We start from the raw sequence: 27,333 nt of genomic DNA on the forward strand, positions 1-27,333 counted from the left end.
TAACCATTTTTTGTGATGAAAGCTTGAATAATGGATGTAACTGTGTCAACAGACTTAAAATAGGTTTTTGTAGCTACAGTCCTGATCAAAAGTTTAAGACCACTTGAAAAATGGCAAAAAATCATATTTAGCATTGCTGGATCTTAACAAGGTTCCAAGTAGAGCTTCAACATGCAAGAAGAAATGAGAGTGAGACAAAACATTTTTTGAGCATTCAATTTAATGAAAACAACGAATAAACTGAAGTTTAGGACCACACCTAAAAAAAAAAAAAAACTAACCCCCCCCCCCCCCCAAAACAGAAATCCAAAAGAGTGATGTTATTCTCCTGGAAGAAGTCCCTTGTCCTGCGGGCATTGTGTACTGTAGCGTTGTCCTGTTGAGAAACCCAGTCGTTACCACACAGACGAGGGCCCTCAGTCATGAGGAATGCTCTCTGCAACATCTGGACATAGCCAGCGGCCGTTTGACGCCGCTGCACTTCCTGAAGCTCCATTGTTCCACTGAAGGAAAAAGCACCCCAGACCATTATGGCGCCCCCTCCACTGTGGTGCATAGAAAGCATCTCAGGTGGGATCTGCTTGTCATGCCAGTAATGTTGGAAACCATCAGGACCGTCAAGGTTAAATTTTTTCCCATCAGAGAATAAAACTTTCTTCCACCTTTGAATGTCCCATGTTTGGAGCTCTCTTGCAAAGTCCAAACGAGTAGTTCTGTGGTGTTCAAGGAGACGAGGTCTTTAAAGACGTTTTTTGTTTTAGAAGCCCTTCAGTCTCAGATGCCTGTAAGGGCCTTAATTTGGGTCGAGGATCGTACAGTGTCTTGACGGACAGCCAATTGGATCTTTCAGCTCAGTGCTGGTGAATTTTTTTTGGGTCTTCCACTTTTCAGTTCTATAACCCTCAGGATCATTTAAGAAATTCCAAATGACTGTCTTACTGCATCCTACCTCAGCAGCGATGGCGCCCTGTGAGAGACCCTGCACCCAACCACGTTCAAAAAATATATCCAAAAATTATATTTCTGTTTTGTTAAAGTTTGGACTAAAAGTGATGCCCCAATAAGTGCGGTTAAGGGACTCACTGAAGGACTTGGCAGATACTTCATCTCCGTTCCATATGATGAATATAACGTCGATATATCTTTTGAAGTATACAATGCGATCTTTATAGATGGAATGGTTGGCGGTATGTTTTTTCAAATTCCCCCATAAATAAATTTGCGAACGACAGCGCTACTCGTTTCCCCATCGCTGTCCATTTACACTGACGGTATGTGGTACCATTGTATATAAAGCAGTTATTTTCTAGTGTGAAGCGTAAACTGTATAATTTTAATTGACTAGGGCACCTCCTTTGTCTGTCGGACGGATAATTAATTCCCTATTATTTTTTAGGTTATTAAGATCTTTTTGTTCTACTTTGGTTAGATTACCCTTGCAGTTTAATTTATTGGCTTCATTTGTGGCTTTTTTTTAGGTCTGTAGAGATTAGGTAAAAAAATGTTGGGATGCAATGGCCTTGGCTCTGTAACGGAAAAAAAATTTGATTTGGGACGTACATCTAAATTTCTGAAATCTTCATTGGATGGACTATTTTTATCTCGCTCAGTGGAGGGTACAGTGGGTCCATGATTTTAGGTTATGGAAGTTTCGATTTCAAAATATCTTTTTGTTGGTCAGGTTTCTTCTAAACTTTTGAATATCCATGAATAGCTCAAATGCATTCACTTTGTTATATGGGCAGATTGAGATCCCTTTTTGTAGTAGATTATTTTTGTGTGCATTTCATTGATGTGTGGACAGATTGAAGATTTTTACAGTTTTATTGGCACCAGAGTCACCATTTGTTGGTTCTTCATGTGTCGATTCGCCCTTTTTACTTCTTAGTTTATTTTTTAGGTTAATTTTCCTTTTTTCTGTTCCCCTTCTCTTTCCCCTTGTTCTAATTTTCTTTTTAGTGTTGTTGGTTTGAAAAATGTTGCTAATGGTGGGTGATTCTTCAGGATGGGGTGCCTGTTTTTTGGTACCCCTAAAAAAGGCATCTCGATAGGTAACGATCTAGGGACTTGGTCGAGAAATGGGACCAGGCCTTCTACTTCTGACCCTGTATTGTCAATGGTAATGATATCCTCCCTAAGTGGTTCAACTATAGAATCCTGTGTTGGTGATAAATGAAGAGAGAAATTTAGTTCTACTGGTGATATGTTTGCTTTTGAGATTTTTATACTTTTGACTGGATAAAGGTGAAGAAGATTGATAGATTTATTTATTTTTTGTTGAATAGGGGGGACTTCTACTGTGGGTGTGAAGTTCGTGAGTTCTGAAGTGGTAGGGAAACATCTAGATGGTTTCATGTGTGGCTGCTGATTTTTGGGGACTGGAAACTCGTTTTATAACCAACATCAGAGATTTGGCTATATTGTTATCTGGCAAACAGTGAAAAATCCAGGCCCTCCCCCTGATGCTGGTCGGGGATCATTTTTGCTAGCAAGGCTATCCAAGCTATATTTACATGAATCACTCGGAACTGTGATTTTCACACTGACCACCGGAGGATTCATAGACACATATAACCTGAATAGGAAGAGAGGATGAGCTGCCTAAAAATAGACATTGTCGTGCAAATCGCATTGAACTTTAATGGTAAATAGCATCAAATCCAAGGTAATGGACTATTTCACGCACCGTCTACAACAACGAGAAAAAATGGTATCCCATTACACTGCCAGTAATAAGGCCCCCCAAAACAACAGCAGACCAACCACTGACATTTCAGCAAATTATACCCCAGAGGAATCTGAGACTATGTTAGACCTTTTTTAAATCATTAGAAAACAATTTGAGGAATTAATTATTCCATCACTTAAATATAATGGGTCAGATTTATCATTACTCTGACAGCTCACTCCACTTTCACATGTGGCTAAAGTCAGATTTAGCCAAGTTAGATTTATGATCAGCCCTTTAAGACTGTAATAAATGTGGTTTGACGGTAGCAGTTTATTCGTCAGTAAGCAGCTTTACAAAAGTCGCACATCTTTACGAAAAAGGCGCATGTTCTAATAAAAAGTCTCATAAGATAAGCATGGTCCTCACTGGAGTGAAATTGCGCATTTTGTTGGGACTTTTTTTTTTTAAATAGTCCTAATAGTAAATCTGTCTAGAGATTAATTTACATAAGAAAACACGCCCACTTTCAGAAAACTGGCGAGCATAGTGCAGAGCAGAAAAAAGCTAATTTGTGCACAGTTTTAGCATTTGCGCATTTTTTTGCGACTTTTTCACTCCATTATTCTGACTTGAGCTAATGATAAATCTGGCCCAATGTTTTTAGACATTTACTTGAAAGAAAATTTAGCCCCAAGAGGCTTAAGATTACAAATCGCACCAATGTTTCCTAATGATCCGGTCTTTTCATTTGAGTGGAACAACTATTTGGATCTATGTGCCTCGTGTTTAGTAAGACTCACCATTAATAAAAGGAAGTCCCTCACCGATATATATACACAAATGCAATAGAAAAAGATATATAATCCCTGCAGTATTTTCCCACACACAAGATTTTGCCAATCACAATCTCACTAATAGAATATATCAAAATGAACAATATATTGTTGCTAACAAGTCCCATAAATTACAAAGGAATAGGAAAGACAGGGAACGAGGTCCAAATCGTCTTCCAAAAAAAGGTCACCAGCCCTCTGAAACAGAACAGACACCCCCCACTAGCCATCTAGGACTACAGGATGGGAGTGGACGAACAGACACCGTAGGAACAAAAACAGATAACCGCACATACGAAGTCAGAAATAAAACACGTTTTTCCAACCACCATAACAACAAAAAGCTAAACCAAATAAAAACAAAAATTAACCATTACAATCACCCCAGTCCATTCGGAGGGCAAAACTGTTGGAATCAAACAACTTAAACACCCCAACCCATACCCAGATAACAATAAAATAAAAATAGCCAAATCATTGATGTCAGTTATAAAACAAATTTTTATTCCCCAAAAATCAGCAGCCACACATCAAACCATCTAGGAAGTTTCCCTACCGAATTTGAAAAAACACACATCGCCAAACATTCCATCTATAAAGATCGCATTGTATACTTCAAAAAATATATTTCGACAATATATTCATCATATGGAATGGAGATGAAGTATCTGCCAAGTCCTTCAGCGAGTCCCTTAACCAAACTGATTGGGGGTCAGATATGGGATACCCCACCCGACTTATAAAAAATTAAATAACAAAAGCGAATAGTCATCCCAAGGAATGTCTAGCAAAAACCAAAAAGAAAAACGAGGGACCGGATTATATAAATATTATAACACAGTAGATGTAACAGCGTCCTTGGTGCGACGCTGTCCCCCTCCTCGCCACCGCGGTTCCGGGCGCCATGCTCACCTGTGATTATGATCTGTGCTTCCCTGTCTCTGCTGCTGCTCTGGAGATTCCGCTCTGCAGCTTCCAGTCCACCTGAACGCTGGTTGTGCTTGGCTGTTGTACGCATCACTCCTTGGAGGGGGCTGTGTTGTGTCAGGCGATTCCATTGACCTCCTGGAGGTATTTAAGTGGGTCAACCCTCTACCCAAGCGCCTCAGAATCAAGGTCCTATCCTGTGCAATTGAGCTTGCTAACACTTATGTTCCTGACCACGTGCCTTGTTCCTAGACTACACTCTTCGTCTGATCCCTGCTTGCCTGCATCGCTCCTCCTGTTGCCTACCTGGATTGTCTGACTTCGCTCCTGTGGCACCCCCCTTAACCTCATTGCTTATCTCACTACGTCTCTTCCTCATCGGTCCTGTCTGGTTGCTCCTGGTAACGACCCTGCCTGTCTAACTACGTCTATACTGTCGGTACCTTCGCAGGTATCTCCTGGTCCGCCCAGACCAGCTGCTACCGACTCTAGAACTGCTCTGGAGTAGTACCTGGCAGCTACTCTAACGGCCCAAGTCTATTCTCACCACCAGAGGCTCTAGCGAAGACCAGGTAGCTGCTTAGTCATGCCCCTCTAGGGTACAGCTAGTCTGTAGCACAGTGGGTCCACCTCCACTGATTCGTGACAGTACTCTGAAGCCATAGACCACCGTTCATGATCTCTTACAGGAATTAAAGGGACCCTGTCATCTCCAAAACACATTTTAAACTGACATCATTACCTTACAGTAGCCCCCAGTGTGTTCCTAATCATGTTTTTCATTCCTCCACTGGTTGTTGTATACTTTATAAAAACGCTGTTTCAATCTGTGTTTTTTGCTATACTCAGAGTCAGATCAAGGGGGCAGCGGCCTCCTTGCTTCAAGTCAAGCTAAGCCAGCCCCTTACCCCTACATCCTGCTGTGAAGCTGGGATCGTGCAAGTCTCGCGCATGCGCGGTGCGCTCCTTGTCACTTCCCGATCACGTCTCCGGCTCCCACACTTAGCTGGCCGCTTTCCTCTCTGCGCATACGCCGGGCTTTTCCATCATGAGCGTGCGCCTGATGCATGCACAGAGGGGGGAAGGCAGCCTGCTGAGTGGGGAAGCCAGAGACGGGATCGTGCAGTGACAAGGAGCGCACCACGCATGCGCGAGACTTGCACAATCCCAGCCTCACAGCAGGATGTCAATTACAGTGAAGGGAGGATGGGTAAGGGGCGGGCTTAGAGGGACTTGAAGCAAGGAGGCCATTGCCCACATGACATCAATCTGACTCCGAGGATAGTGAAAAGACAGATTAAAACAGCGTTTTTATAAAGTATACAACAAACAGTGAAGGAATGAAAAACATGATTAGGAACATACTGGAGGCTACTGTAAGGTAATGATGTCAGTTTAAAATGTGTTTCGGAGGTGACAGGTTCCCTTTAAAGTGCAAGTTTGAATGACCTGATTACATTGGCTACAGGGGTTTATGTGCATTTCAGGGAATGTTCTAAACAGGTTGCATGCACCAGAAGACCACCTCATCTGGCTCCTTCATTTCAGAGGCTGGTCCTTCCAATAGCATCCCTTCCTCCTGAAGAGCCCAAGCAGATTGAGCGCCTTCGTCTAACTGACCAGGAGCATCTATGTCGCAAGGCAGAAAATCTATGTGGAGGCAAGGCCCATTTTGTAACTGTCCTCAGAGGCCAGGAAACGCCATTGTCTAGGATCAGTTGGAGAGGTGGTTCTAGACCAGGAGAAGTCTTCTCTGAAACTTTCAGCTCTGGTAACTCTCTTTCACAAGGGAGTTACCCTATCTGTGACGGCATTCATAAACTCTGGGTCAGCCGGTAACTTAATTCAACAAGCGCCGGTTAATCAGTATCGGCTTCCCACCATCTGACTGGAAAGTCCTTTGTCAGTGACTTTAATAAATGGACTACCACTTCCTGAACCAGTACTCACTGTTACTGTGCCCCTTAAATTACAAATTGGGATCGGAGCTGATCTCTTTCTATGTCCTGCCAGCCTCTGTGAATCCAATTATTCTTGGGATAGCCTGGCTATGTCTTCATTTACCAATTGTGGACTAGCACTCCCGCGAAGATTCTGCGATGGGGATCATCTTGTCTCTTCACCTGCTTAGTGGAGGTCAGACCGGCTTCTCCGCCTACGGTACCAGTAGACCTGCCTGGACTACCGCAGCAATATGCCAACTATGCGGATGTATTTAGTAAAGAGGACGCCGAGACTCTGCCTCCTCATAGTCCATATGACTGTCCCATCGATCTTCTGCATGGTGCCACTCCTCCTTGTGGTCCAGTCTACCCACTCTCACTACCCACTCAGGCAATGACCAATTACATCAAGGAGAATCTTGAGAGGGGGTCCACTTCACCAGCCGAGGCCGGGTTCTTCTTCATGCAGAAGAAAGATGGATCCTTATGGCCTTGTATCGATTATCAAGGTCTGAATAAGATCACAGTGAAAAACCGATATCCTCTGCTGTTGATCTCCAAACTTTTTGACAGGATCCGGGGAGCTAAAGTCTTCACTAAACTCTACCTGCGCGGTGCATATAATCTGGTTCGCATTCGAAAAGGTGATGAGTGGAAGACCGCTTTCAACACTCGTATTGGACACTACGTGTATCTGGTCATGTCCTTTAGTCTATGCAATTAGAAGTATTCCAAGAGCTAGTTAATGATTTCTTCCGGGATCTGCTCTATACCTGCATGATTGTGTATCTAGATGAAATACTGGTTTTCTCCCCTGATTTGATCACTCACCGGAGGCATGTCTTATAGCACCTGAGGGGAAATAGGCCCTATGCTAAACTCGAGAAATGTACCTTCGAAAAAACTACAGTACCATTTCTCGGATAAATTATATCAGATGCTGGAATACAGATGTATCCTGTAAAACTGATTGCAGTAAAGAACTAACCTCGCCCACAGGGTCTTCGTGCTGTACAGAGCTTCCTGGGATTCGCCAACTTTTATCGGCAGTTTATTTCGAACTTTTTATCCCTAACTAGAGTTGAGCGGACACCTGGATATTCGGGTTCGATAGGTTTGGCCGAACATCACAAAAAAAGTTCGAGTTCAGGACCCGAACTTGACCCCGAACTCGAACCCCACTGAAGTCAATGGGGACCCGAACTTTTGAGCACTAAAATGGCTGTAAAAATGTCATGGAAAGAGGGCTGCAAATGGCCTCAAAATGTGGTTAAGAGCATGGCAATTGCTCTGAAAACAAATGCGGATAGGTAAATGACTTTAAATAACAGAAAATACGTAAAAAAAAAAAATAACTATAATCTTGATCTAGGAGGACGAGGAGGCCCATATGGAGTAGTAGGTTGAGGAGGCGGATGTGGCAGCGTAGGTCGAAGCGGCGGTGGAGTAGGAGGAGAAGGTAGCCTACACTGCTTTTTGGTTTTACATTTATTTTTATTTTTTTAAATTAGGGTACACCCCAAAACATTGGGAAATATAACCTGTGATAACCCCCTCCAGTCGTGCTAAACACATGTTCAGACAATACACTAGTTGCAGGGCACCTCCACCTCCAAGGCGTAAAGGGCAAGATCAGGCCATGTGACCCATCAGTCACTGGTGGCTAGGCTTGATAGAGGGAGTTGCCAGTCCACACCCTTCCAGTATGGGTTTTCCTTTCTACCTGAGGTGATCGCAGGTGAGGCATGCTGTAATCAGGCTGGTATAAAGCGCCTCAGAGTAGGTCAGTCTGGGAGGAGGGAGAAGTGTGTGTGATAATGGAGCAGGGGCTCTGTGTGTGGTCTCAGTCAGGAGGACTTGGGGGCCACAAGGCTACGCGAACCCTGATCTCTTCCCTCTGTGGACTGACGCTTTATGAGTGGAACCTGCTAAGGCTTGGAGCCTGAGACCCTGACAGTAAGCGGTACTTAGAGGCGAGTCAGGGAAGCCTGTATGTTTAGGTAGAGCCCAGATGGGCAGGAGTTTATTTTGTAAAACTGTTTATGTTTACGCGGACGTGCCGCAATAAAACACAGTTTTAGCCCTTAAATCCTGGTGTCTGTGAAGATGTCTGTGAGTGTGACCCCCTGAAAGAGACGATCCCCTACAACACATACTGCTTCATGTTGGTAAAATGCTGCCTCCTGCAAAGACGTTCCATATCAGCTGGTGGTGCTGGTTGTTGTGGCGTGCTGACAAAGCTTTTCCACATTTCGGCCATGCTAACCCTGCCTTCTGAAGTGCTATGGTGTCCCAGCTGCGTTGGCAACCTCTTCCTCCTCCTCTGCCTTTGCCTTGTGCTTCCACTGTGCCCCCGCTGTCAGGTGGGAATGTCTACCAGCGTGCGCTTACGATCACACTCCAGTGACGGAATTAAGGACAGTACGTTGTCCTTGTAACGGGGATCCAGCAGCGTGGCCACCCAATATTCAGCACAAGTTAGAATGTGGGCAACTCGGCTGTCATTGCGGAGACACTGCAGCATGTAGTCGCTCATGTGTGCCAGGCTGCCCAGAGTCAACGAAAAGCTGTCCTCTGTGGGAGGTGTATAGTCGGTGTCCTCTGTATCCCCCCCAGCAATGCACCAATGATGGCCATGAGCTGGTTTGGGTGCCACCCTGCTTTGAACATGGTTCCTCCTCCATCTCCTCCACCTCGTCATCCTCCAGAACTGTCCCCTGGCTGGACAATTGTGTACCTGGTGTTTCTGGGTGCAGGAATCCACCCTCGGAGCCACTTGTGAATGACTGGCCGGAAACCCTACAAAATGATCCCTCTCCCTCCTCCTCCTCCTGTGCCACATCCTCTTCCATCATCGCCAGCAGCGTTTTTTCAAGGAGGCATAGAAGTGGGATAATTACACTGAGATCGGCATTATCGGCACTGGCCATGTTGGTGGCGTACTCAAAACAGCGCAACAAGGAACACAGGTCTCGCATGGAGGCGTTAAGTCATTGGTGGTGAAGTGGTGCTGTTCCGCACAGTGACTTACCCGCTGAAACTCCACTATTGCCTTGTCTGGCCAGCATGTGCAAGGTGAAGTTCCACCTTGTAGGCACGTAGCATATGAGGCAGTGAGCGGGAAGGCCGAAGTTACGCTGCAGCACTTACAGGCGAGCAGCAGAAGGGTGAGAACACCGAAGGCGCGCACAGACGGCCCGCACTTTATCCAGCAGCTCTGATATATCATGGTCATTTTTAAGGAACCTCTGCACCACCAAATTAAGCACATGCGCCAGACAAAGGATGCGAGTCAAACCGGCTAGTCCCAGAGCTGCTACGAGATTTCACCCATTATCGCACACCACCAGGCTTGGCTTGAGGCTCACTGGCACCAACCACTCATCGGTCTGTTGTTAAAGGCCCGTCCACAGCTCCTGCGTGGTATGGGTTTTTTCCCCCAAACAGATAAGTTTTAAAACTGCCTGATGTCATTTACCCCTGGCTGTGCTGAAGTTGGTGGTGAAGGTCTTACGCTGACCGAATGAGGAGCTGGTAGAGGATGAGGAAGCGGAGTAGGAGGAGGAAGCAACAGGAGGCAAACTGAAGCGCCCTACAATCCTCGGTGGTGGAAGGACTTGCGCCAAACTGATATACGCCTCAGGCCCAGCCGCCACTGCATTTACCCAGTGTGCTGTTATAGAAATATAACGTCCCGGACCATGCTTACTGGTCCACGTATCCGTAGTTAGGTGGACCTTGCCACAGATGGCGTTGCGCAGTGCACACCTGATTTTGTCCCCAACTTGGAGGGAAGAGATGGCACTCCTGGAAAAGTAGTGGCGGCTGGGCACAACATACTGTGGGACAGCCTTTTAAAACTCTGCATCTCCAACAGACGGAATAACACTATTTTAAAAGACAGTAATTTTGAAATGCTGGCGTTCAGAGCCAGGGATCGCGGGTGGGTAGGAGGGTACTTCCTGTTCCGCTCCAGTGTTTGGGAGATGGAGAGCTTAACGCTTCCGTGGGGCATTGTGGAGATCCTCTGTTTGCAGGGTGGCAGGTGGCACTGTCACTCCAGATGTCGATGAAGAGGCTGAGACTGCAGCAGAAGAGGAAGCAGGAGGAGCCAGAGACCTTTCTTGGTTTTTGAGGTGTCTACTCCACTGCAGCTCATGCTTTGCACTTAGATGCCTGGTCATGCAGGTTGTGCTCAGGTTGAGAACGTTTATGCCTCGCTTCAGGCTCTGATTGCACAACGTGAAAACCACTTGTGTCTTGTCGTCAGCACATTGTCTGAAGAACTACCACGCCAGGGAACTCCTTGGAGCTGGTTTTGGTTTGCTCGGTCCCTTGCTGCTGTGGGAAGTAGCAGGCATACTGTCTAGGAAACGGCCGCTACGTTTTTGTACACTGCTCCCTCTTCTGCTGTGCTGGTGGCTCTGTGCGACCACCGCCTCTTCCTCCGAACTACACAGGTGATGATGATGTATAGTCTTGTGTACACGCAGTCTTACCCTTCGGGCCTCGATGCGCTTAGCTGACTAATTCAACATGCGAGAAAAAAAAAAAAAGAAGGCATGACACTTTGCCATGGGCCCCAAAGGCCTAGAGAACAAGGCACCAATTCCCTAGCACTTATCAAATGGAGAGTCAAGAAAAAGGGGAGGAAGGTAGGGGGATCTCAAGGTTCAAAGGGTTCAGACGAGATAAAGAGAATGCGAAGAGAACAAATTAATAAACGTGGGAAAAAGTATCTTTAAAATAAAAGAACATTTACCAAACGTGAATTTATAGACTAAGATTTAAGAAAACCCCCAAAATTATATAAACCAAACAAGTGTTATATAGGAAGATAAAACTCACATGACATTGATTCATGTGGGGTTGAGGACCTCATTCTCCTCCACATCATCTTCACCCCTGCCCTCCTTGTCGGTCTGCACACTTTCGAAAGCCACAGCAGTTGGCACCTGTAGCCATAAGTGTTTGGGCATTGGTGCTCTCAATCTCTTTCACTTTTGGAGCAGGGCTAGGTGGATGGCCCTGGGAAACTCTGATAGCAGAGTCATCAAAAAGCAGAAGAGACTGCTGCATGACTTGGGGCTCAGACTGCTTGGCTGATTTGCAAGGGGGTGAGGTGAAAGACTGATGGACATCGGCTGCAAGTGCCAACTCTGATCTTTCAGCAGGAGACTTGGTGGGAAACAATGTAAAGGAACTGGAGGCACTGTTAGCAACCCAATCTACTATCGCCTGTACTTGTTCTTGCCTCACCATTCATAGAGCCGCATAAGGCCTGACCAAATACCGCTGAAAGTTCTGTCGCCTACTCGCACCTGAGGAAGGTGTTTCACTTGTGCGTGTAGCTGCCACAGATGGATCACGTCCTCTCCCTGCAACAGGAGCTCCACCAGCAGCACCACGACCGAGGCCACATCCCTTATTTGACGCTCTCCTCATTTTTTTAAATTTAGGATCTTGCCTAGAAAAATTTTAATACCAGAATAGCACAGCACCAGCTCCAGCTTGGAGATGCTCCGGAGGTAGAGCGCATCATCAACTGACGTCAGGGAGGTGTGCCCTGCACTGACAGTCAGCTGATGACCTCGGAGCACACCCAGTCACTATCTATGATGAGTTGCAGGGGGAATCCTCTTACAGCTGTCCCGCTGCCACTCAGCAAGGGACTGCCTGGAACCACACCCCCTTCTATCAGCAGTAGCGCGCCCAAACTGTATTTTAAATAGAACCTCATGTTTTGTATGTATGCTCAGTAGAATATTGTCCTGATGAAGAGGACTATATTCCCTTGAAATGCGTAGACCTCAATAAATCTTTGTGAAAGTATATGCTCTGCCTATGACATCGTGCCTGACCGCGCCGGACAAGTGGTTCCAGTATTTCCAGTATTTTGTCTGTTTTCTCCTTGTCTCATCTTATCACTGTACTGAACCCAGAAAAAGTGCAGTTGGGAACCAAGGCTGCAGCCAGGCCCTATCCCAGATGCTGGTCGGGTTATATAAATAACACCAGCAAGGCAATTTACTGCATCACAACAATCTTCGGTAATCGCAACTAACTATTTCACTATATCTGTCTGTAAAGCAACACCACACATGAGACGCTGCCTCCTCTTTCTGTTTTTTATATTCAAATTGATAAATTCTGTGAGGGGTGTGGTTTCTAAAATGGGGTCATATCTTGGAGGTTTCTTCTTTTATTTCACCTCAAAGCCTCTGCAGTTGTCAGCCAGTGCTGTATAAATCATGAAATACACATGGTGCTCCTTCTCTTTTGATCCCTGCAGTGTGCCCACACAGCAGTTTATTACCACATATGGGGTATTGCTATATTCTGGAGAAAATGGGTAACAAATTATGGGGTTCATTTTCCCCTTTACACATGGTGCTCCTTCTCTTTTGATCCCTGCAGTGTGCCCACACAGCAGTTTATTACCACATATGGGGTATTGCTATATTCTGGAGAAAATGGGTAACAAATTATGGGGTTCATTTTCCCCTTGTGAAAATTAAAAATATGTCCCAAAGAAACATTTTCCTGTAAAATATGTAATTTTTCATTTTCATGTCAAAGTGGTTCTACATTCAATGAAACGTCTGTTAGGGTAAAGTTCTTACTGCACCCCAATCCTTTGGAGGGTGTAATTTTAAAAAAGAGGTCATTTTTAAGAGGTTTTCACTGTAGGGGCACCAGGGTTTCTTCAAATGCAACATGGCACCTGAAAATTATTCCAGTGTAATCTGCCCTCCAAAAGCCATATTGTGTTCCTACCCTTCTGCCCTTCCCTGTATGCCATTGTTTGTTCCCCAACTTGCCTTTATTCTGACCCCTGGTCTGCCATCACTCTGTCCCCCTCCCCTTTCATATACCTGCTCCTAAGGCTACTTTCACACTAGCGTTCGTCGGTCCGCTCGTGAGCTCCGTTTGAAGGGGCTCACGAGCGGACCCGAACGCAGCCGTCCAGCCCTGATGCAGTCTGAATGGAGCGGATCAGTCTGGCGGCGTTCAGCCTCCGCTCCGCTCGCCTCTGCACGGACAGGCGGACAGCTGAACGCTGCTTGCAGCGTTCGGGTGTCCGCCTGGCCGTGCGGAGGCGTGCGGATCCGTCCAGACTTACAATGTAAGTCAATGGGGACGGATCCGTTTGAAGATGCCACAATATGGCTCAATCTTCAGGCGGATCCGTCCCCCATTGACTTTACATTGAAAGTCTGGACGGATCCGTACGAGGCTATTTTCACACTTAGCTGTTATATGCTAAAATAATGCAGACGGATCCGTTCTGAACGGAGCCTCCGTCTGCATTATTATGATCGGATCCGTTCAGAACGGATCCGATCAAACGCTAGTGTGAAAGTAGCCTAAGTTGTGTCTTTTTCTGCTACCGCTGGCTGTTTCGTGATGCCTAGTAAATAACACATACTAGCCATCTGGATCCTCCATCACTCATTAAATGGCAGAGCAGATACCCCTCTGTGACTGGCTGGGCACTGATGATGCCTCATTTGATGTTTGAATTCAGAAATGCACCCAAAACAGAGCAATCTCTGGATTAGAGAAGTGACTCCATCATTTTATTGGGCCTTTGCTTTAGTAACATTGCAATACCATCTGTTAGCTTCTCAACATTGGGAAGCAGAAGCCTTGCTCCTTTAACACATTAAGCCCTGTGTGCTTTGGCTGACAATATATATATATATATATAAAAAAAAAAAATGTTATTTCTGAACCTAAGCCCCCAGCTCCTATTGATCTCTCCTTTTGTTTGGAAATTTGTTTACATGCAAATCAAACTCATGGTATAGAATAAATCTCATTCTGTCATTGAGGTGAGTGAGAGGTCACGTCCTGTCCTCTGCTCCTCTAACAGGACGCACAGCATTATACTGATTTATAATGCTCTGTTGGGCCTCATGCACACGAACGTTGTTTGGGTCTGCATCCGAACCACATTTTTTGAACATGTCCAATTCTTGTCCGTATCAGAGTCAAAAATAGGACTGGTCTATAGAGGGCTAGACCTTCCATTCCGCAAAATGCGGAATGCACAAAGCCGGTATCCTTGTTTTGTGGATCCGCAATTTGCGGACTGCAAAACATGGTATGGCTGTGTGCTTGAGGCTTAAACCTGAGAGTCCTGGAATCTACTGTATTACACTGACAGCATTATGTAATGCAGTAGATATAAGTCTTCACAGTAGGGTTGCACCAGGTATCGAATTATCGATACCCAATATATACTTTTGTACCCGGATCGATTCAATACCGGAATTTGCCTTTTACCGATACTAGGCTGCGCTACTGCACAGCCTAGTATCAGAGAACATGGCGTGCACTGTTCTCATCGCGCTCCATGTTCTCTTCAGCAGCACAGTGGAGAAGGAGTCCCACCCTGTGCCGCTGCTGCTGCCAATAAGAAGAGAGACGGGAGGAGGAGGGGAGGGGCTGTGGACACTGCGCCACAAATAATGATAACTAACCCATTAATTCAAATACAGGTGGCGGGTGCCGCTTTTTTTCCAATTACACCCCATTTGGAATTTTTTTACTGCTTCCCACTACATTTTATGCCATCATTTATGGTGGCATTAGAAAGTACAACCTGTCTCACAAAAAATAAGCTCTCATAGAGCTATGTGACCGGAAATATAAAAAAGTTATGGCTCATAGAAAATAGGGAAGAAAAGTGAAAACGTAATAACGAAAAAACCTCCGGTATCCTAAGGGTTAAATCACCCGCTTCCCCAATTTTACATATAAAGTATATAAACAATAAATAAGTAACAGATTACATAATGCCACGCCCGAAAAAGTGCGAACTATTAAAATATAAAAAAACATATCCTATGCAGTGAACATCGTAACAGAAAAAAAATAAAAATAACGTGATTGGCCATTCACCTTGTTGTCCCCCACTAAAATAGGGTAGGACTGTTCTGCCATGGGCTGGAGGTTCCATAAAATGCGGAATGCATGCAGCTTTTTTTTTTTTTTCGTGTAGGTATCAAATGCTATCGAGTATTGCAATACTTTTTATGGTGTCGAAATTGAATCAAAATTTTGGTATCATGAAAACCCCACTTCACAAATAGCGAAATTTTCTTCAACAAAATCCGCAGGTGTGGATTTTTCAAAGTTGTGGGTTTTTGTTGCAGATTATGGTGCAGATTTGATTTCGTGTGTGAATAAGGGCTCATGCACACGAACGTATTTTATTTCCGTTTCCATTCCATTTTTTTTTTGCGGACAGCATGCAAACCATTCACTTAAAAATAATGGAAGGCACTCTGTGCGCATTCCGTTTCCGTATTTCTGCATTTCCGTTCCGCAAAAAAGTTGTGCATGTCCTATTATTGTCCGCCAATCTTGGTTCGAGGCCCCATTCAAGTCAATGGGTCTGCAAAAAATACAGAACGCACACGGAACACATCCATATGTCACCTGTATTTCATCCATATTTTGCGGATACATACTGTAGAAATGCTATGCCCAGCCCATATTGCTCATGTGTTTAGTGATTAACTGTTAAGTTACCATTTCCGATCCACAAAAAACGGATCGCATACGGGAACCATACGGATATGTTTTGTGGAATAACGGAATGGAAGAGGACTTAAATCAGAGAAAAAAAACTGAGATACGCAACAACGGTCGTGTGCATGAGCCCTAATGCTGAGGATTACTGTGCAGCTAACATCATTGAAATCAATGGAGACATTCAGCTACAGGAAATCCACAGCAATGTTAATTTTGCAGCGGAATAGAACGCAGGTATTGACACTTTTCAACCCCATAGACTTGCATGGGGGATGTCTTCATAGTGTGTATTTTGTTGCCGAAAATGTGAAGGCACCCTAAGGATTAGGCATTATAAATTATTATTAGGTCTCATGCACACTAACGTATTTTCTTTCTGTGTCCGTTCCTTTTTTTTTTTTTTGCGGACTGTATGCGGAACCATTTGTTTCAATGGGTGTACAAAAAAAACAGAAGGTACTCCATATGTCCGTATTTCCGTCCTGCAAAAAAATAGAACATGTCCTATTATTGTCCACATTAGGCCTCATTCACACAGATGAGAATTCCGCGCGGGTGCAATGCGCGAGGTGAACGCATTGCCCCCGCACTGAATCCGGACCCATTCATTTCTATGGGGCTGTGCACATGAGCGGTGATTTTCACGCATCAATTGAGTGTTGCGTGAAAATTGCAGCATGCTCTATATTGTGCGTTTTTCATGCAACGCAGGCCCCATAGAAGTAAATGGGGCTGAGTGAAAATCGCAAGCATCCGCAAGCAAGTGCGGATGCGGTGCGATTTTCACGCATGGTTGATAGGAGGTGATCGGAATGGGGACCCGATCATTATTATTTTCCCTTATAACATGGTTATAAGGGAAAATAATAGCATTCTTAATACAGAATGCTAAGTAAATTAGGGATGGAGGGGCTAAAAAAAAAAATTATATATATAATTAAACTCAACTTATCCACTTGTTCGCGCAGCCCGAATTGTCTTCTTTCTTCTTCTTTGATGACCTGAGGGAAAAGGACCTTTGACGTCACTGCACTCATCACATGGTCCATCACATGAGCCATCAAATGGTCCATCACCATGGTGGCGCAGTGACGTCATCAAAAGGTCCTTTACCCAGGTCCAGAAGAAGAAAAAAAGAGGAGATCCGCTAAGCGACCAAGTGGATGGGGTGAGTTAAATTAGTTTATTATTTGTAACCCTTCAATGGACATTTTACTAAGCATTCTGGGCCTTGCGGATGTGCTAGCGGCCATCTAGCAACCCATGTCCTCAGCTCTATACACAAAATCCCGGTGACAGGTTCCCTTTAAGAATGCTATTATTTACCCTTATAACCATGTTATAAGGGAAAATAATAAAATCTACAGAACACCTAACCCAAACCCGAACTTCTGTGAAGAAGTCTGGGTTCGGGTCTGGGTACCAAACATGCCGATTTTTCTCACGTGCGTGAAAACGCATTAAAACGCTTTGCACTCACGGGTAAAAATCGTGCATTCCCACAACGCACCAGCATCTTTTCCCGCACATCACCCACAACGCCCGTGTGAACCCAGCCTTACGGACAAGGATAGTACTGTTCTATTAGGGGCCAGCTGTTCCGTTCCGCAATATATGGAATGCACATATTTTTGGCAGATCTGTTTTTTGCAGACCGCAAAATACATATAGTCGTGTGCATGAGGCCTAATGCTGTGCGATTCTGTCAGAGGAGTGGAAGCCAGAACAGGACCGCTGCCTGACATGCTGGAAGTTTATCACATTCATCCCACTTGTGTGTGTCTGGCATTAGTAACAGAGACATGGATGTAACTACCAGGATAGTGAATACAGTAGGTGCTATGGGGTCCAATAACTAAGGGGGCCCATCTGCACTGAAAAGTTGCAGTTAGTGGTGAAATGTATGTAGGTGGAATAGCACAATTAAAGTGTCCCTGTTCTAAATTTTATTCCAGTTCAGCTCCCCCTTCTGTGAGCAGAGTGGCTGTGCCCACATCCTGCCTCATGGGAAGGAAGGAAGTTATAGTCAGTGTGCCAGCCACCCCTGCTAGGGCAAGGCTGTGTGCATGTAGGAGCTCCCCGATATAGGGATCCAAAGCCAGGATCTTGTCTCAGTTGAGACAAGTGATCATCATCCCCAGCCTGAGCTTTGCAGCTTTAGCTGGAAGAAAGCAAGCAGCCACCTTCAGTTACAGGAAGAAGCATACCCTTAGACAATAACTGTGAGTACCGTCCAGAGACCCCCAGGAGAAGACATATTCCTCCTCAGCTAGTTAGTCCCCAAGACAGCAGAAGATAGTGCAGAAGATAAATTCCTGCCACATTACAGAGCTACTAAGCAGACGTTCCCTTTCCTGCAAAGCTCCAAGCACATGATAGAGCAGAAGAAAATTTCCTGCCAACCATTGCCAATACCTGTTGGGACCAAAGACTAATGCTGTATCTTGCTTGGATGAAAGCTGCAACTAGTAAAGACAAGTTTGAACTTTACCCAAAGTCTGGATCTCAATTACTGCTGCAAGTTCCTCAATTACTCCTACTAGCACCACACTCAATTTATTGCAAGTGAGCCAGGATCCAGGAGTCTAGTCGTACCCAGGTAGGAGACACCGCTGACATCATTACCACTACCATACAGAGACATTATACCACACTATTATATCTCTATCCTGACCCACTGCATAATTTGGCGTCCGTGTAACCGTACCACGGTCCTGCTCATTGCATATGTCTGATCTGAGGTCTGATGAGGATTGGGCGTCTGATCTGAAGTCCAATAAAGATTAGGGGGTCTGATGTGAGGTCTGATACAGTTTGGTGGGTTCAGATTGGGGATTCTGATCTGAGTAGTAATAAAGTTTGAGGGTCTGATCTGTGGTCTTATAAAATTTGGGTGTCTGATAAAGATTGCAGCTCTGAACTAAGGTCTGATGAAAAATTAGGTCAGGGATGCTCATCTGCGGCCCTCCAGCTGTTGTAAAACTACAACCCCCACCATGCCCTTCTGTAGGTTGATAGCTGTAAACTGTCTGGGAATGATGGGAGTTGTAATTTTCTAACAGCTGGAGGGCCGCAGGTTGAGCATGCCTGACATAGGTGAATCTTATAATGAAGTGTGTCTTATAAAAGGAAAATATGGTATATTACAATAGAATTAAACCAAAGAGATGTGATTAAAAGGGTTTATCTAGGATTTTAGGGTAGGATATCAATAGTACAACCTATCAGTCTGTCAAATACATTTCAATTTTGGTTGGCCAATAGCATGCCTTCAATTAAGTCAGATGACACAACTGCTATGGGGATCAGTGGGAGGGGCGCCCAGGGCTGAACTCCTAAGGCTTCTTTCACACTTGCGTTTGGGGTTCCGCTTGCGAGTTCCGTTTGAAGGCTCTCACAAGCGACCCCGAACGGATCCGTCCAGCCCCAATGCATTCTGAGTGGATGCGGATCCGTTCAGAATGCATCAGTATGGCTCCGTTTGGGCTCCGCTCCGCTCAGCAGGCGGACACCCGAACGCTGCATGCAGAGTTTTCGTGTCCACCTGGCCGTACGGAGCCAAATGGATCCGTCCAGACTTACAATGTAAGTCAATGGGGACGGATCCGTTTGACGTTGACACAATATGGTGCAATTTCAAACGGATCCGTCCCTCATTGACTTTCAATGTAAAGTCTGGACGGATCCGTCTGACTACAAATTGGACTGGGAATGCAACCAAACGTAACAGAATGCTTTTTGGAGCATTCTGTTCTGTTACGTTTTGTCCCCCTATGATGGATCTCAATACCGGAAAATAGAAACGCTAGTGTGAAAGTAGCCTAATTCTGTCCACAAGAAAGCACTAGGTGTAGCTCAATGCAAAGAGAGTAAATGGTAACTGTATAAATTCCTATGCACTGAGCTCCCCCTGGTGGTGGCTGCAGGCAGAAAGCTTTGTAGATTTATCAGTGTATTTATGTCAGCCATCTGCTGTGAATACATTGAGAAATATGGTTCTTCAGAATGAAGTTACAAGTTGGTTAAACTGGGTGAGGTGGAGGGCGACTTTTTGATTACAATTTTTTTAAATTAAAATTTCTATTTAATAAAAAGAAAAAAGTAACTGTCAGAAATGTGGGTCATAGCCCAGGAGAGACTGTGATACTGGTACTGGGCAGGGGGGCCCATACTATGTTATGCTATGGGGCCTCAAGAGATCTGTGTGCACCCATGTGGTAGGTTGTGGGAAACAAGGCATACATTGTATTAATGATTTAGTAGCTTTTACAGGCAAAAAGTCTATGATAAAAAATAAATCACACTGAGCTGACCTGATGCCAGAACACAATCACCATCACAAGCAAAAAAAATAATCAGCAAAGAAAGATTAGTGAAGACTGCAAGAATCAACAATTGTTAGAAGAATCATACACTCAGTTATTATATGCCTCCCGGCACAAGCAACAGTTTCACACTGGAATCCACCATATTAGAGACCCTATTCCCACCAGTCAGTGAATCCAACCAGACCATGTATAAGAAGATAATATCTTGTTGCATCACAATCCGTGCACACCTGAGTGATGCTGCAGCACAGGGCAGCCTGGGTGTTAGGAGATGTGATGCAGCTACACACATACTAATCTCTGCATCACCCGTCATCACGCGCACACAAAGGATCATGTGTGTATCTGTCACATCGCGATTATTTTTCAATCCGAAATTCCAATTTAAGTAGCCATAATGAAATATGGCGGAAGATGAGAGAGATACAGCCTGCCATGATTAGAACAGCAGTTCAGCATCAAGACGCCCCCCCAACATACTGATCATGCAGGCTGCCTAGAGACTGCACAGTGCGAGGACCTAGCAGAAGGCTCTTACCTTTGGAGGGTCTTCTTTGCTTTGTCTGCAGGGAGGAGAAGGTTCCCATCACGGCGCCCATCCTGGAGACGACACCTGTCACTTGTCTTGATCCGCTTACCCTGTAAATGGAGCGGGTGCAGTGGAGCGGAGCGGGTGTAGTGGAGAGGGTGTAGTGGAGCGGTGCTGAGCCCTCGGCTGACGGCTGGGCTGTGCTCTCCCCCTCTCTCACAGCACACACTGACTCACACTGTGCTGCTCCCAGCAATTATCCCTAGCAGCTCCATCCACATGGACAAGCACATGAGAGTGGACCACCTTGTTATTACTACAGTACTACAGCCGTTCTCTGGTCCACACTGGCATGAACACAGTGACATCAAAGCAGCAGACATGTGCCAACCGTGTATGGTGCGTGTACTGGTTACCAATCAATGCAATGATGTCAGTAACACTAGAGTGCATGTGCACTTTCCAGGTGACTGGCCTCAGGGTTTAACCCCATACCTTCCATTTTTTCAGGTTTATTTTAAGGGGTATATTCAGGTTTATTTTTTCAGGTATATTTAATGTGATTAAATTAGAAAAACAGCCACACTGTGCTGTTAGTTTTCTGGAGCTCCAGCATTGACACTTTGGTGGCCCTTAGGTCTCATGCACACAAACGTTGTTTTGCTCCGCATCCGAGTGCATTTTTTGCAGCTTAAAGATGACCTTTCACTAGAATAAAGCATCTAAACTAACTATACAGACATGTAGAGCGGCGCCCAGGGACCCCCCTGCACTTACTGTTATACCTGGGCGCCGCTCCGTTCGCCCGGTTTAAATGTGGACCTATTCACTTCAATGGGGCCACAAAAGATGCGACAGCACACAGAGTACCTCTGTTCCGCTGCCCAAACAAAAAAAAAATAGAACATGTCCTATTAATTTCCATATCACGGACAAGGATAGTACTTGTCTATTGAGGGCCAGACCTTTCGTTCCGCAAAATGTGGAACGCACAGGGCCGGTATTTGTGATTTGCAGACTGCAAAACACGTTATGGCAATGTGTATGCGGCCTTAGGCTAGGGCTACACGACAACATGTGTCGTGCGACATTTTTTATAATGATAGTCTATGGAGTCGCATTGCGACATGCTGCGACTGTGACACGACAGTCACCAAAAAATCCATCCAAGATGTCGTCGTGTAGCCCTGGGTCTCAGCAGTCGGATGTTGTACATCATTGCTGGCGGCAGCGAAGTCTGGGGGGGAGCACCAGAGTGTGGCTTTCAATCCTCTGGGGATCTAACAGTGCAGTATTGGTTCTTTTGTTATTTTATTGCACTACCTGACCTAACCTGTCTGTGTATCTACCTGTGTACCTTTGTGTACTCTAGTTTTTTCCCACACTCCAAAGACATACTGTAAGGAACTTAGATTTAGAGTCCCATTGGAGACAGCAAGTGATGCTAATGTCTGGAAAGCACTGCAGAATATATAAGTTAAATAAAACTAATAAATGTGTCTCTTGATGACCTATTCTATTTGATATCTGTGTGAATGTCTTTTTATCCTCAATAGTCATCAAAGTTTGGCAAATAGGTAAATCAGGTGTCTAAGAGGGTTTTCATAAAAGGTTCCAACATTGCTGGACATTATGGAAGGAGTGACAGGCGGGAACAACAACAATGTCTCCATCTTTCTTTTAATATAATCTCATAGGCAACCATATTGGATTAGCAATATGGCTCACCCGCATGCAACCTGGTTAGTTTATTTCTCATTAGTATTCTGCCACTGAACGTCAGGCTATGTTTTAGGGTACATTCACCCGACCGTGCTGCCACCGCACTTGGGTTGCAGACTGTAAACAGTGGGTCTGCAAAACACAGACACCAGCCATGTGAAAACTGCATGGTGGTACAGACTCATTGCATTCAATGGGTCTGTGATCTGTAAGAAATGACAAAAGATAGGACTTGTCCTATCTTTTGTGCCGCAGAGGCACGCAACCAGAAACTCACACAAATGTTTACATGGGCTTCCGGGTCGGTGCCTCCACACCGCAAAAGATAGAAAATGTCCTATCTTTTGCCATATCTTGTGGATTGCGAACCCATTGAATACAGACTGCAACACGGGCATGGCTGCAGCACGGTCGTGTGAATGTGCTCTCATTGGACAGTTTTTCCAATGACAACACTTTTGTTCTCTGTTACCCCATATGGGTTATATAATCTTTTTCATTCTTTTGTAATCGGTAGACGTCTGAGCACTCACCAACACATGGGCACAATTTCATAGGCACCTTGCTGAGTTTGGTCAGTGAGGAGTGCTAAAAAATGTGTTAGATTATTTATTTTATTTGAATGTATCCGTACGGTGGGCCCCCAAAATACATTTTACTGGTGGGCCCTAAGTACTCTGGTCCGACACTGACCTTGCCAGTCTTTATACAAGATTAAACACCTTAACAGTTGAGCTAGACTGATTTTATGATCTGCAAGTGTTTCATTATACACAATATTGTTATTATTTATTATTAAAGCCCCATTCATTCCATGCCGCTGTACATATGAAAAGGGGTATACATACATAATACAGACAATTGCACTAAGTATGAACAAGACAAGTTACAGACTGGTACAGAAGGAGAGAGGGCCCTGCCCGCGAGGACTTACAATATCGTACTGTATAGAGGGCAAACATATCTATTGGCATGGTATGAAATCCAATTTTTTTACACATCTAATCTAATATATAAAGCTGAGTGTGTGTGTGTGTGTGTGTACTAAAGGAATTCGCACCGTCGCATTTACAATCATGTAATTTGGCACACAGGTACATCAGGTGTCCGGGAAGGTTTTAGACCAGGTCTCAGCTCTTTAGAACGTACCGTTCCTGAGATATCCCCCAAAAAAATGCATTAGCCAATAGAAGCTTGGTCACATGACCCTTATCAGCCAGTAGAAGCTCGCAGGCCGTTAGCCTCCACCTACACAGTTTTACTCTAGGTTTCCATAACAACCCAGCCTTTTATCTTCACTGCTGTAGGAGAGCTTTAAAGGGATTCTGTCACCTCTCATAACACAAATTCAGATTTTAAACCAGTCATGCTCCACAGATTACCTTGAATCGGCTTTGCTGTTCTATACTGTAATCCGTCTAGTAGTTTTGCTGAAAAACGACTTTTATTATTATGCTAATTAATCCTGAAGGTGCCCAGAGGGGCGTTATGTTACACTCTGTGTGCCCAGTAACGCCCCTCTGCAGTGCCCAAAATGCCTTCCTCCTGAATCCCTAACCGCCCACAGAGTCTCATCCCTCTCCTCCCCCTCCCTGACGGCCGAGCGAAGTCTCGCTCAGACGCAGTACCCACTGAGGGCTGCGCCAGTGCGATTTGCTGGAGCATGACTGGTTTAAAATCTGAATTTGTGTTATGAGAGGTGACAGAATCCCTTTAAAGAAAATCTGTCACAAGGATAATTGCTATTGAAGTAAAGCCATGGCCTAATAGCAACTAGTACCTTATTTCCAGATGTGCCTTTGTTCCAGCAATAGATGTTTTTATCCTCTGAAAATCCCGTTAATTTAGTATGAAAATGAGCGAATAAGGTGCCCAGAGGGGCGTCACTCTGGCAGGAAGGAGCCCAGACACGCCCCCTGCCACAATGTGTCCACCCTCAAAAGACTTAAAACCACGCCCCCAGGTCCCTGCTAAGCATCACCCCTGATCTGGTTAGGTCATGCCCCCTCCCACTCCTGAGCCACTGGGGATCGAAAAAATGAAGGTAAAAATCAACTTCTACGTCCCGATAAGCCACGCCCAGATCTGGTTAGGCCATGCCCCCTCCCACTCTTGAGCCGACAGGGAATGAAAAAATGAAGGCAAAAATCAACTGCTGTCAGCTGCAGGGGTGGGAGGGAGGGTGACTTTCTCCCAGACAGCACAGTACTGCTCTCTTAGAGTGAGCTGTTGAAAAGGACACCCCCCCCCCCCGATCCGATTAGGCCACACACCCTACCACTCAGGCGACTGAGATTGAAAAAATGAAGTTAAAAATTAACTTCTAGGTCTCGCTAAGCAGCGCCGCGATCTGGTTAGGCCACACCCCCTCCACTCCTCAGCCAACAGGGATTGAAAAAAATGAAGGTAAAAATACACTTCTGTCAGCTGCAGAGGTGGGAGGGAGGGTGGCTTTTTCCCTGCAGCTCATACTCAGACAGTACAGTGCTGCTGTCTTAGAGTGAGCTGTTCAAAAGGACAAGCCCCCGATCCAGTAAAGGCCACTGTTAAGGGGGCGGGCTCCTGTGGAGGTCACTGTCAAGGGGGTGGTATGCTGTGAAAGTCACTGTTAAAGGGGAAGGCTGCTGTAAAGGTCAAAGTTAAGGTGGTGGGCTGCTGTCGGGGGGTCAGTGTTAAGGGGTGGGGGGCTGTGGAGGTCCCCTTTTTTTGGGGCGGGGTGGTGTAGATGTCACTGTTATAGTGGATACTGTCAATATCTTTTAACGACACACACAAACATTTAATTAAATAGATTAAATATACCCGAGCGAAGCCGGGTCCTTCAGCTAGTGTATTTATAAAATGTAATGACCCAACCACTGATATGGGTGCACTCTTAATTATGCAATGTTTATGGATTTTGGGGATATTGCAATCATGAATTATTGATGAATTGATTAAAAGGCATCTGTCGACAGATTTGTACCTATGAAATTGGCTGACCTGTTGTATATGCACTTGGCAGCTGAAGACATCTGTGTTGGTCCCCATGCAAATGAGTCGCTAGGATCAATAGGCTCAGGTTTCTCTGCTTTCCCTGGAACCATACGGACTAAACCAAAGTCTAGAAAGCAAGTGCTTCTTATCCCCTCCAAAGGTTCTCCCTCTTTATCTTCCCCCCTCAGTCACAGCTAATTTTACACCTCATTCTCACCACCCCTACCAATGGTCCCAATCCTATTAATTCCCTCAATTTACCCACCCCATCTTCCTTCAATCCCTCTCATTCGCCCTGTCACCATCTGTTACATTTTTTCCCTTGATACAATCATAACGTTTCTCTCCCCTTTATCCCACCAGAAGATATGTGGCATCATTCATTCAGATGTTGCCATCATTATCTACCTGATCCTCTCATCATCCTTTCATACACACTAGTGGTTTCAATGCCCTAAACAGCCAGTATCCAGTGGTACACAATCCGCTGCCGCACAAACTGCCGCCCTAGCCCCACCCCCCCACGGATTCTCCTCCAATGGAGCACCGCCGTTCCTCCTCACTCCTCCTTATCTTGTGCAGCAGAGAGCTCGCGCTGCGAGTGTCAGGCTGGGTTCACACCTGAGCGTTGTGCAAACGCGCGTTTTAGTCGCGCATTTTTATGCGCGTTTTTTGTAATAGTAAACGCGCGTTTGACGCGCGTTTGTGTGATTGACTACAGTGTCCTATGGCCACAAACGCGCGGCAAAACGCCCTAAAGTCGCTCATGTACTTTTTTGAGCGTCGGGCGTTTTACAGCGCGATCGTACGCGCTGTAAAACGCCCAGGTGTGAACCATTCCCATAGGGAATCATTGGTTTCTCCTTGTTGAGCGTTTTACAGCGCGTAGGAACGCGCTGTAAAACGCTCAGGTGTGAACCCAGCCTCAGTGTTGTCCATGTGCTGCTGAAACACCGGCCGTGCCACCCGCACCACTGACCCAGACATGGTAATTCAAGCCCTCCCCTTTGTATACCTAATACTGGCCATGGTATAATACCTTCTATCCATCATTACTTTTATCCCCAGCATTAGTTATAGAACTCATCTAATGTTCTCATGTGAGTCTTGTCAAATCACTATAAGCGCAATTCCCTCTGTACATGTTGCTCCTTCCAGAGTTCTGTATGTACACATATATATACATATCATGTACCTTTTAGCTAACATCCGCACATGAGTTGCTTTTTACATGCTTATATATACACACATATATGTATATACACGTTTCCATACTCTATATGTAGTTTTGTTATGTATGGTTATATGTATATCCCCACACTCACATTTTTAAACCACACAGCATTTGGTATTAATTAATTATTTTTCTTATCAAATAGGTTTTTATTAATGATCCTCCAAAAAACCCCGGTATGTACAAGCGATCTTCTATACCTTATATTAAGTGTCACAGATATTATCATTTAAAAAAAAAAATCTTTTGGGTCAGCGTTTACATTTTACATAAAATAGGATTAATTTTGAGCACTCTAGATAAATGGTTTTCCCCAGTTTTTATCTATTTTTACTTTAATGTGTTTATGCACATTTTTATATATTTTTATATATACAGTCAGGTCCATAAATATTGGGACATCAACACAATTCTAACATGTTTGGCTCTATACACCACCACAATGGATTTGAAATGAAACGAGCAAGATGTGCTTTAACTGCAGACTGTCAGCTTTAATTTGAGGGTATTTACATCCAAATCAAGTGAACAGTGTAGGAAATACAACAGTTTGCATATGTGCCTCCCACTTGTTATAGGACCAAAAGTATTGGGACATAATAATAATCATAAATCAAACTTTCACTT

General features: G+C 44.9%; 1 protein-coding gene across 1 annotated transcript in view; it reads right to left on the minus strand.

The window, feature by feature from the left end:
• Window positions 1-20,844, minus strand: part of KCNIP1 (potassium voltage-gated channel interacting protein 1) — a 528,645-nt gene extending 507,801 nt beyond the window's left edge. The window contains exon 1 of the mRNA XM_044277299.1: window positions 20,784-20,844. Within this exon, the coding sequence (XP_044133234.1) occupies window positions 20,784-20,844 (61 nt within the window). The remainder of the gene's footprint in view (window positions 1-20,783) is intronic.
• Between the last annotated feature and the right edge of the window lie 6,489 nt (window positions 20,845-27,333).

Source organism: Bufo gargarizans, chromosome 2 (assembly GCF_014858855.1).
Source record: "Bufo gargarizans isolate SCDJY-AF-19 chromosome 2, ASM1485885v1, whole genome shotgun sequence".
Lineage (NCBI taxonomy): Eukaryota > Metazoa > Chordata > Amphibia > Anura > Bufonidae > Bufo > Bufo gargarizans.